Consider the following 12906-nt stretch of genomic DNA (forward strand, 5'->3'; position numbering starts at 1 on the left):
TGTACATTTTTATTGAAATATTGCACTACAAGTTATTGAAAAATACATCAACCATCATTGAGAATAATCCATAAGCTTTTGTTTGTATAGGTACAGAATACAGATGCGAAACTGATCGAAAATACGCGTGCGAGCGCCAGACACGCCTCCTGGGTGATGGATTTCCATCACCCGCCTAGTACGGTGGCAAGGGGTTTAATTTGCTGCAAGTACGCATAGTTTAGTTCGGTTACTGCGCGTAGTACGCGTGTTTATGATTAATAATTAAATTGAAATAATATATTTGTATTTTTTTTAAATATTTTTTTAGTATTATTTTTGTTGAAATGGGGGGGTATAAGTGTGTATATCTTTATTGTTCCAGCCACAGTGGTGGAGGAACGACGTTATTTAGATTTCCAAAAGATGAGTTAATAAGTTAATATTTCGAGATAATGAAAAGCATTTATTTTACTCACCCATGTGATAACTTTCCGTTCCAGTATTTAATAAAATTATATATACGACTTAAAATATTTTATACTTTAAAATTCGCCAACAGAGATTAATCATCTGCCAAAAAATCAGATGAAACTAAAAGAAAATTAAAAATTTTGTTTCATCTTTAATGTTTTATTAAATAAGATCCTTAAGTCTGTTAAATGAAATAAAAATGTACTCAAGAACCCTTACATTCTGTTCTATTTAAGCCTATTTCTATTTTGACATTATAAATGCATTATAATATCCCAGCGAAATTATAGTGCAGAACATCTATCCCTACAAAAAAAAACTTAAAAATGCATTGGTGCGGCCAGTCCAAACCATCCTTCTGGCATCTGGTATTCTGTAAATCTGTGGTATAGGTACCAAAAACTGTGCCTTTGAAATTGTACCTAAATTCGAAATTTTAGGAACATTTATTAAAATTTTGGAAAAGTTCTTAGAGGTACGCAATATTTGTACATTTTTATTGAAAAATTGTACTGGGAATTTTCGAAAAGTATTTAAACAGAATTCCACTAAAAATATTCTCTATGATTTCTTTTTGTATAAAAAATTATCAAAAATTTTAGGATAATTGAAAAAAAAATCGAGGTATATAATATTTATAAATTTTTATTAAAAAAATTGTGAGAATTGAGTTAGAAGATCAAGGTCAAGTCACTTTAAACATTTCTTATGATTTTTTGTACAATTTCGTCAAAAATTGCATAAACATTCAAATTTTAGGATAATGGATATTAAAAAATCAAGATATTATGGAATACTGGTAAATTTGAATTCATTTAAAAAATTGTACTAGAATTTTTGAAAAAATTGACATGGTGAAGAAAGTGTCTTTAAATTGTACAAAAATTTAAAAGTTGAGAAAAATGTTGATGCTCAAAGGTATGCCGTATTGGTATATCTTATTAAAAAAAATCGTACTGGGGAAAATAGACATTAAATAAGCATTTTTTTTTCGTATGGTTTTATAAAAAATTGTACAAAACACAGATTTTTGAGATTTTTATAATTTTTTTCTCCAGGGCACTTCACGCTTATTTTAATAGAATTCTGAGGCTCTCGGCTTTTTTTTAGTGAAAAACTGTACTGAATATATTCGAAAAATACATAAATTAAGCCAATAAAAAAATTTTCTACAAACTTCTTTTGAATAATTTCATAAAAAATTATACAAAAATTCAAATTTTTGGGAACCTTAAAGAACTTCACAATTACACAATATTTGACATATTACTACGCATGTCCTAAAAATATACATAAATTCTGTAATTCCTATAAAACCCGTACTCCTATTACGCTTACTCCACGTAAATTTCCAGAAACTAATCCAAATCACCCAAATGAACCCTTCACCCCAACACGTGATCACCTCGGAAAAACTACCGCAGAGCACCTCCGGCGTCCTGAGTAACATCATCGAGGGTCCGCCCCATAGGGCGGTCAGTTTCCACGAAAGGGCGACCTCCAAGGACGTCATCGACGAACTAAACCGCATGATCAAAATAGGCGACGACAATGTCCCTGGAACGGAACCCAGTAAGGAGAAACTGGGCACAAACAAGTTGGATCAGGCGTGTCGACCTACGGGTTGGATACACGTGGAAAAGGATATCGATTTGACTGATCCTAAGGTAATATCCGAAAGAATTTTTTTTAATAGAAGAGTGTGCAATTTGGTGTTTGAATATGTTTGTACAGGCGGTAAACATTTCGAACGTATTTGCATCAGTATAATGACATAAGCCTTTAATCAAAAAAACTAACATTCTGGAATAAAAAGGTATTAATTCTAGGCCAGGGCGAATCTTCTGGATGTGATGATGGCTTCGGTTTCCAGCGACTCATCCCCCACCTCTTCTTGTGGAGGTAGCGTGGCCAGCGATTCTACCGAAGATCCTCCGGACTATGGACATTTGCACAGGATACACAAGTACCACAGACAGAAAAAGGGTAATTTCAGTTTCTTAGATAAATCGTGCATCCAATTTTTCGTTTGTTGCCATTTTTTTTTAAGCATGATGTTGATGGGGATTCTTCTCAAATATTAAGATATTAAGAAAAATCTCCATTGATAATGTTAGTTTTCTTATTTAGCACTAATAGCTTGTAATATGTTTTGTGTACCATGCCCTAATGAATTAACAAAATTTTTTTGACAAATAATGTGTCCACTAAAAAGTTGCAAATAATCATTTTACGATCCCGAGCATTTTTACTGAAGTACCACATAAAAATTATATTTATTTTTTTTTATTCTTGCATCACTGTTCTTTACTTTGTACTAATTTGTTTATTCTTTTTAATTTTTATAGACTGTACTTTGTAGGTTCTAGTTTTAATTTTTTTTTCTATTAACCTCTTCTATATTTACATGTACTAATGTGAAACTCGTGAACGTCTTTTTTCCTTTTTGTTTATGTATTATTTTTTTTTCCTTTCTTTCATTTCCTTGAATCCTGATCCTTTTTGTCCCATTCAACCAACTCCAAGGAGCGTATAGCTTTTAATTGACTATCTTTTAAAAGAACAATGTTTTTCAGTTATTGGTTCATAACTTCTTCTCTAGAAAATTTTCTATAATTTGAGCTCAATTTAAATTTTTAATTGAAATGGAGTTACAGGACTTCATAACTTGGAAAATTCAATTGTGCTTATAAGAACCAATATTTGGAAAATGATATTTTTTGAACAATAGTTAGTGAGGAATTTTCTTTCTTACTTGAGTTATTAGCTTACTTCTCACTTTTGGAGTCCTACTCACGAAAAATGTCCCATAAAAAAAATTGAAATTGACCTCATTTTTCGTGGAGAAACGTTTATAGGAGTTATGTGCCAATAAATAAATAATAAAATTTTCCAAGAATTCAATTTTAAATTTTATTTTATGTAAATAATTGAAAACGTCTTCATCAACTTCAGGCAAATTTTATTTACTTTTAAAAAGAAAATTAATTTGTTCATAGGAGAAAGTGTTCAGGAGTTATGAACCAATAACTGCAAAAACTCCAATATATTTTTTTACTTTAGTTTTTGGCTCATAACTTCTAAAGACTATTACCAAAGTAAATTATTATTAAATTATTAATTCAAATATTTGCTAATATTTGAATTTAATTTAATTTTTTTTGGTGAACAGTACTTGAAAAATTGGTCTAATTGAAAAAGTATTGTTGGTACGACTTTGTCAGTAGTACGAAACGATTCAGGAGGCTCCAAATATTGTATAAATGTTGGAAAAATAATTTGAGCATCAATAGTTTTCCCACAAAAAAAATCAAAAGTTGGGCATTTTCGAGGCATCATCAACTTTTAAGAGATTTTATCTCAACTTTAAAGGGATATATCTCAAAAAGTATTGCTGATACGACTTTGGCAGTAGTACCAAACAATTCAGGAGAATCCAGATATAGTACAAGTGGTGGAAAAATAAATTGAACATCAATAGTTTTTCCAGAAAAAAAAATCGAAAGTTGGTCATTTTCGAGGCACCACCAACTTTAAAGAGATTTTATCTCAACTTTAAATGGATATATCTCAAAAAGTATTACTGGTACGACTTTGGCAGTAGTACCAAACGAATCAGGAGGATCCAAATATAGTACAAACGTTGGAAAAATAATTTAAACATCAATAGTTTTCCTAGAAAAAAAAATCGAAAGTTGGTCATTTTCGAGGCACCACCAAACTTAAAGAGATTTTATCCCAAACTTAAAGGGATATATTCCAAAAAGTATTGCTGGTACGACTTTGTCAGTAGTACCAAACGATTCAGGAGGATCCAGATATAGTATACATGTTGGAAAAATAATTTGAGCACCAATAGTTTTCCCATGAAAAAAAAATTGAAAAGTTGGTCATTTTTGAGGCACCACCAACTTTAAAGAAATTTTATCCCAACTTTAAAGGGATATATCTCAAAAATTATTGTTGGTACGACTTTGGCAGTAGTACCAAACGATTCAGGAGGATTCAGATATAGCATAAATGTTGGAAAAATAATGTGAGCACCAATAGTTTTCCCAGGAAAAAAAATCGAAAGTTGGTAATTTTTGAGGCACCACCAACGTTAAAGAGATTTTATCTCAACTTTAAAGGGATATATCTCAAAACGTATTGCTGGTACGACTTTGGCAGTAGTACTAAAGGATTCAGGAGAATCCAGATATTGTATAAATGTTAGAAAAATAATTTGAGCATCAATAGTTTTCCCAGGAAAAAAAATCGAAAGTTGGTCATTTTCGAGGCATCATCAACTTTAAAGAGATTTTATCTCAACTTTAAAGGGATATATCTCAAAAAGTATTGCTGATACGACTTTGGCAGTAGTACCAAACAATTCAGGAGAATCCAGATATAGTACCACCAACTTTAAAGAAATTTTATCCCAACTTTAAAGGGATATATCTCAAAAATTATTGTTGGTACGACTTTGGCAGTAGTACCAAACGATTCAGGAGGATCCAGATATAGCATAAATGTTGGAAAAATAATGTGAGCACCAATAGTTTTCCCAGGAAAAAAAATCGAAAGTTGGTAATTTTTGAGGCACCACCAACGTTAAAGAGATTTTATCTCAACTTTAAAGGGATATATCTCAAAACGTATTGCTGGTACGACTTTGGCAGTAGTACTAAAGGATTCAGGAGAATCCAGATATTGTATAAATGTTAGAAAAATAATTTGAGCATCAATAGTTTTCCCAGGAAAAAAAATCGAAAGTTGGTCATTTTTGAGGCACCACCAACTTTAAAGAGATTTTATCTCAACTTTAAAGGGATATATCTCTAAAAGTATTGTTGGTACGACTTTAACAGTAGTACCAAACGATTCGGGAGGATTCAGATATAGTATAAATGTTGGAAAAATAATTTAAGCACCAATAGTTTTCTCAGGAAAAAAAATCGAAATTGGTCATTTTTGAGGCACCACGAAACTTAAAGAGATTTTATCCCAACCTTAAAGTGATATATCTCAAAAAGTATTACTGGTACGACTTTGGCAGTAGTACCAAACGATTCAGGAGGATCCATATATAGTATAAATGGTGGAAAAATAATTTGAGCACCAATAGTTTTCCCAGGAAAAAAATCGAAAGTTGGTCATTTTGGAGGCACCACCAACTTTAAAGAGATTTTATCCCAACCTTAAAGGGATATATCTCAAAAAGTATTACTGGTACGACTTTGTTAGTAGTAGCAAACGATTCAGGAGGCTCCAAATATTGTATAAATGTTGGAAAAATAGTTTGAGCATCAATAGTTTTCCCAGGAAAAAAAATCGAAAGTTGGTAATTTTTGAGGCACCACCAAATTTAAAGAGATTTTATCCCAACCTTAAAGGGATATATCTCAAAAAATATTGCTGGTACGACTTTGTTAGTAGTAGCAAACGATTCAGGAGGATCCAAATATAGTATAAATTGTGGAAAAATAATTTGGGCATCAATAGTTTTCCCAGGAAAAAAAATCGAAAGTTGGTCATTTTTGAGGCACCACCAAATTTAAAGAGATTTTATCTTAACCTTAAAGTGATATATCTCAAAGAGTATTACTGGTACGACTTTGGAAGTAGTACTGAACGATTCAGGAGGATCCAAGTATAGTACGAATGGTGAAAGAATAATTTGAGCATTAATAGTTTTCCAGGAAAAAAAATCGAAAGTTGGTCATTTTTGAGGCTCCACCAACTTTAAAGAGATTTTATCTTAACCTTAAAGTGATATATCTCAAAAAGTATTACTGGTACGACTTTATCAGTAGTACCAAATGATTCAGGAGGATCCATATATAGTATAAATGGTGGAAAAATAATTTGAGCATCAATAGTTTTCCCAGGAAAAAAAATTGAAAATCGGCCATTTTCGATATGGGAGCTTCTTAAAAATAGTAATAATAAGGCAGTAAAAAATATTAAAATTAAAAATCAATCAATTCACCAACTGCCTGGAATAAAACAATTATTTAATTTACCAAATTAATGGCTTTACTGCTTAGAATTAAGGATTGACTTGGGTTAAGGTTGTATCACACAGGTAGCTTACGCTTCCTTAGGATTTAATAGAGCTGATGATACAAATTGGTTGTTTGCTCCTGTTCGTGATCCCTTATTGCCTTTGGTTTTCTGGTTGCCCTACCGTGAAGAAGCCGAAAAGCAGAAACACGTATCGGCAAGTGCCATTTTTACTTATTCTGCTTCGCGTCTTACGGAAACGAGTATTCCGATAAACCTAAAAGCTAAAAGACCTAAAATGTCCGAAAAATCAGTACCAGTACCGTATAGACATAAAAAGGCATAAAATCCTTAAAATAAATATATTGGGAAAGATATAAAAAATAATTTCCATTATGTGGAGGATCCAAAAAAATTATAATAAATACTTGGAATATTAACTTTTGGTATCTGGAAGGAATCAAATTAAGATATTTTAAAAATAGTGCCTTAAATCATAATTTTGCAACAGTAACTTTTTTTTCCAAATTAAATAGAGAATCTTATAGTTAACTTCTTATAAAAAAAATATATCTATATAAATAAATAATAATAAAAATGTAAGTTCCAAACAAGAACTACAAGAATAGATAATAAAAAGTGTTATAGAATACGCACAACTTGTTTATTTGAATATATCCAATTTTGTTATCAAAATTTGGATAGATCCGGTTTTGCTCTAAGTTTACTTAACGTTTTAAATGGGATTTATTCGGTTTTGCTTCCAAATAAATTTATGAACCTATAGAAATAATAACAAAGAACCAAAAACCATCAAAAAACGATTTTTGGTGAAAAGTGGATATATCCAGTTTTGCACTCAAACTCCTCAAATGGTCTAAGATAACGACCCGTCTAAAATTAAAAAACAATCAGTAATTTTTGAAACTTAAAATCTAGATCCTTGCTGCTATTAAAAATCACCAGTCAATTTTTTCCATATAAATTATGACTATCAGGCGACTCCCTCCTCTTCCTCCTCACCAATCTCTCTCACTGCTCACTCTCATAATTCACAAAAAGAGAGAAAAAAAAAAGTACCTCAGTACAAATGTTGGGGATTTTAAAGCTTCCGCCTCGGCACCGTGCACCCCGATGACAGAGACAACCGTGTGAAAGTTTGTTGCCTCTGCCTGCTTGCAGCCAAAGCGGCCCGCTCCAGTTCGGAGATGGCGCCGGTGGCGGTCGTTAGGGCGGCCGTACCGACGCCCCGACCCAGCATCATCGGACGCGGCGTCGACTTCTACGTGCGATTCGGCGACAAAGAGCGCGAGGCGGTCGCCTCGTTCGATTTCCTCGACGAACTCAGCTCGGCGAGCAGTTCTTTGAGTAATTCCATTGAGGCGAACCTCGAGGAGGTCATCGAGGAGGAAGAAGAAGAGAACGATCAGGAACAGAAGAAAAAGGAACACGTTGGACTGGTTAGTCCCAAGAGGAGTTCTAGAGCGGTTAGGGTTAGTCAGGTGTAATTTTTAAATTGTTTTAGTAATACAGAGTTGTTTTCTTGAAAGAAGTTGGTTGTGTTGTAGTATACTGATGAGCTGCTTTTTAACGTTTTTTTTTTTTTTTTAAGATGAGTTTAGTTAGCACCGTTTACGTATGTTAGGTACATAATGGCGTGTGGGTGTTACAGGTGTTATGATTATTTTACATGCAGGGTATAATTTTTGTTTTCAATTTTATACAGAAATTATGTTTTATAGATTGTCATTTTATATTTAACTAGATGCTCAAAGTACTTTCCATTTTGGGCTAAACAAATTTTTTAAACTCATTTCTAACATTCTGAAAGCCTTTGCATGGAATAGATGCACACTTTGTAATAAATCCGTTGTCAAAGGTAAAGTCCAGTTCAGAGATCTATAAGAATCTTTGATGTGTCGCAAATGCCGCACTAAATAGTCTGTGCGTCTATGTCGTATTTATTGTCGCATGATATACGCGTTTAAATGGCAAAATTTTATATAGTTTTTGACACGATGCGTTTGCAGATCAGTGGATTGAGAGAAGAGGTCGAATGGAATGGCCGGCAAGATCACCGGATCTAACACCCCTCGACTTTTTTCTCTGCGGTCACTTAAAACCTGTTGTGTTTACTCGATGATCTTCTTCGGCAACGGATTATTATTACAGAATGTGCATATCTATTCCAAGAGAACTGTTTCAAAATGTGCGAAATGAGTTTGAAAATACATTATACTTTTGTTTAGCCCAAAATTGAATGCATTTTGAGCATCTAATTAAATAAAATAACTTTTTATAAAAACAGAGTTTCTTCAGAGTTAATTCTTGGGCAGGTGAATACTACTCCAAAAGACCTTTAATTTACGATATCACTCACCCTTACCTAGGGTACATTTGTACCAAATTACCCTTATCTAACTTTTTTTAGTTTCAGAGATATTGGTAGTATTGAATGTTTTTAAATTTACACCCTGTATACTATTATTTGTCTAGAAGTCAATATTGGAATGCATTTCATCACTTGTAAAATGTATAATGATTCACAAGAAATCTTGCATGCCATAAGACTATCCCGACTGTTCTTTGCTAACTATACTGGAGTGAATTAAAGAATTGCGATGATTTAGAATATCATACAGTACTCTCTCTAAATATCGAACAAATGAAGTGACTATTAATAGCGTATGAAGTACTCAAACAAATCAAGAATTAATTCAATAGTCATAGAAGGTATTTATTATTAAATTCTTGCTATCAATCTTTTGAATTATATGTGTCTTATCTGTTTACTTTATTTATTTAGAATAAATTGATAATATAAACCGAAGGTTTTCGATTGGTGATTGGATAAAATAATAAATTCTAGTAACTAGATATGACTCATAGACACACGATGTTCTATGTAAAAACAAAAATAAACATAACACAGGTAATGTTCCCTTTATGTGCAAATTTTGACCCCCGAAAACCGTGTAGTTATTTATTTTTTGTGCATATGTAAATTTTATTAGCACCCTGTAAAAAAACGATTAATTTATTACGTGCTCCGCTCCCCCTATATCAAAATTTAAGACAAATAAAATGTTTGTTTTTTTTTAATAAAAGTAAGTTTAGGTGATAGTCCAGGAGCTTAACATTAAGACTGTATATACTTTAAATTATTATCAAATTAGTTTTTAAGGATAATAATAATAATAATAATAATTCTTGAAAATAATAAAAATAAACGAATTATGAATGTGTAGTACAGTTTATGTACATTGTGATATAATGTGAATTTTTTTTTAATAGATATACGATTATTAATATTTAATTACGACATTAATCAAATTACAGCTAAGCAAGGAGGATTAGTACAGGCCAAAAAGAGTTTTCTTATGGAACACTTTGAAATTTAAATAGAAGTTTAATAGCGTCTAAAATGTGCAAATATCTTATTTATTTATTTGCTGATTAGTAAAAGTTATTTATTACTATATGGCTCTCTAAAGCTCTATAGCCTCGGAAAATATCAGTTTTATGAATTTTCTAGTGGAACCAAATGTTTTAAGAGGCCAAATATTGTTGTTAAAAAATCTAAAAAATAAAAAGAATTGGCCAAGCAACCGCAACTTTAAAGGGCTAGAGCTCCGAAAATATTACTCGTATGAGTTTCTCAGTGGTACCAAACGATTTAGGAGGTCTCAATTATTCTAGAAAAGTTAGGAAAATAATTTAAGAATCAATAGTTTCTTCTGAAGAAAGATCCAAAGTTTGCCATTTTCGAGCTCCCACAATTTTTAAAGGATTTTCTTCAAACTTTGACAGGTCATATCTCAGAAAATATTCTTGGTACAACTTTGCCAGTAGTACCAAACGATTTAGGAGGTTCCAAATATTCTAAAAAAGTTGTAAAAATGATTTCAAAATTATTATAATTTTCAGAAAAAAAAAATCAAAATTAGCCTTTTTTGAAGCAACTCTAACTGTAAAAGGGTTTTTTCCAACTTTGAAGAGCCATATCTCAGAAAATAGTACTGATACAACTTTCCCAGTAGTATCAAACGTTTGAGGAAGTTCCGAGTATTCTAAAGAAGTTGAAAAAATCATTTAAAAATTAATCATTTTTCCAGAAAAAAAATCCAAAGTTTTTAAGCCGTTTTAAGGAATTTTCAGGAAAGGACGTGATTTTAAAGGAATTTTTTCCCACCTTTGAAGAGTCATATCTCAAAAAATATTGCTGGTACAACTTTCCCAGTGGTACCAAATATTTTAAGAGGTCCCAAATATTCTAGGAAAGTTAGAAAAATAATTTAAGTATCAATAGTTTTTTCTGAAAAAAAAATCCAATTTTGGCCATTTTTGGAGCACCCTCAACTTTAAAGGCATTCTTTTTCCCAATTTTAAAGGGCCATATCTCAGAACATATTTCTGCTATGACTTTCGCAGTGATACAAGACGATTAAGGGCATCTTATGTATTCTATGAGAGTTGGAAAAATAATTTGAAAGTCAACAGTTTTTTCAGAAAAAAAATCCAAAGTTAGCCATTTTTAACTCTGAGGGAATTTTCAGAAAAGGAAGTGATTTTGAAGGAATTATTTCCCAACTTTGAAGAGTCATATCTTAGAAAATATTGCTGGTACAACTTTGCCAGTGGTACCAAACAATTTAGGAGATCCCAAATATTTTATACTTTAATTTAAAAAAAATCATTTAAAAATCAATAGTTTTCCTAGAAAAAAATACCAAAGTTGACCATTTTCGAGCAATCCCAACTTTAAAGGATTTTTTTCTCAATTTTGCAAGGCCCATATCTTAGAAAATGTTACTCGTACAATTTTCCTAGTGGTACCAAATGGTTCAGGAGATCCTGAATAATCTAGAAACGTTGAAAAAATTATTTAAAAATAAATAGCTTTTTTAGGAAAGAATTCCAAAATTGACCCCTCTTTTGGATCAACTTTTCCCAAAAAAAAAATCAGAGAAGTTTGAGAAGGTCCTAAGAACAACTTTGCATTGTTTTTATGAAATACTGTTACGGTATTGAAGTTTTACATATTGAACAACAGACAAACCTTAATAGAACTTGCTTTTTTTATACTAGCTTTTTATGATCTTTCACTCTATAAAATACCTTTATATAAAGAGAGAATTTAATTTTCTCTCTAATTCATGCATCACCATGCAATTATATCTTGCAACAAAAAGACGAAAAATAAATAAAAAATAATTAGTGTGTTCATAAGCAGGAAAACTCTGTTAAAACAGAGTGTTTCTCTATTGGCTGTACTAATCAATAAACAATGTATTATTATCATTATTAAACCTGTGGCGAGCATATTTTTTATGCATAAACGAAATAAAGGAAAAATGTAACGACCCTGGGATAGAAATGAAGTATCAGTATAAAATGCCAACCGAGGTTTAATAATATTCAGTTAAAATAGGTTTGCACTCTTGCCAAACAGTATCAACTTCTAGCCAAAATAGGAATAAAACGATTTTTATTTATTGTATCGCTTTAAAACGCTCTCGGTTCTCTTGCATTTATTTTACAGGCCTATAAATTCGAAAATTTATTTATTTGTTTAATTTTTTTTTTTTGGTTGTCTTATCATGTAATCATGTCTATAACTAAACGGTGTGTAGAGTGATGTATTTTTATATAGGGTACTTATATATTTAGTACAAATCTAGATCCTAAATAAAATATTATCATTAGTATTGTTGTTTTATTTTTGGGGCAACATTTCAGGACAGGATAAATTGGACTTTGTGAAGTACAATTTCTAGATGATTCGCGTTTTTCATACCTAAATCTAAAATAATAAAATGTATTATCAGGAGCATGATTGTTTTATTTGTACTTATCAGTAAAATATATGAGTCGAGTAAAATTTAATTATTTATTTTAGCATTGTTAAATTATATGGGTTTTCTCGGGAAATGATTCACGTTTGCTTGCTAAGCAAACCGATATGCGATTATTTTGATAATTTAAAAGAAAATGTTGTTTAACCTCTGGTCGGTTTCTTTATAAGGGAAATGGTATTTAAAGAACGGAAATGATATAAGAAATGATGACTTCTGAATGTTTGGTTTGCGTTACAATGGTTTTTAGAAGTAAACGTTATTTCGGTTGCTGTTCATGTAAATTTACTAATGTTAACGAGGATTAAAGCAAATTTTTTTTTTTATTTCTTTTACATAAATCCTTTTTTTTTTTGACGAGTTACTCGCACCAACCTTTGACACATTTAGATGGATATCTGAAATAAAATTCCACTTTGTCCCTTGTTTTTTTCGTGTCAAGGTAAATCATCTCCAAAGAATCTGAAATACTTATAAGAGATTTATCTGAGTGCATTTTTCTTTAATAAAATACAAATTTTTTTCAAAATTATTACTTTGGGCAATGCTTGCTTTTTTTGGAAATTTCTATGGCAGTGAACATTTTATTTATATCCAGCAATTTGAGACAATT

General features: G+C 31.2%; 1 protein-coding gene across 3 annotated transcripts in view; it reads left to right on the plus strand.

The window, feature by feature from the left end:
• The window catches only part of LOC126741872 (uncharacterized), a 313270-nt gene extending 301127 nt beyond the window's left edge, over nucleotides 1-12143 (plus strand). For 2 of the 3 annotated variants that reach the window (XM_050448321.1, XM_050448323.1), the window contains 3 exons: nucleotides 1809-2120; nucleotides 2283-2439; nucleotides 7621-12143. In XM_050448321.1, the coding sequence (XP_050304278.1) occupies nucleotides 1809-2120; nucleotides 2283-2439; nucleotides 7621-7946 (795 nt within the window). In that variant the 3' untranslated portion in view covers nucleotides 7947-12143. Of the gene's footprint in view, nucleotides 1-1808; nucleotides 2121-2282; nucleotides 2440-7546 lie in introns of all 3 variants that reach the window. The other variant, XM_050448322.1, reaches the window with a different exon arrangement.
• The last annotated feature ends 763 nt before the right edge of the window (nucleotides 12144-12906 follow it).

Source organism: Anthonomus grandis, chromosome 11 (genome assembly GCF_022605725.1).
Source record: "Anthonomus grandis grandis chromosome 11, icAntGran1.3, whole genome shotgun sequence".
Taxonomy (NCBI): Eukaryota; Metazoa; Arthropoda; class Insecta; order Coleoptera; family Curculionidae; genus Anthonomus; species Anthonomus grandis.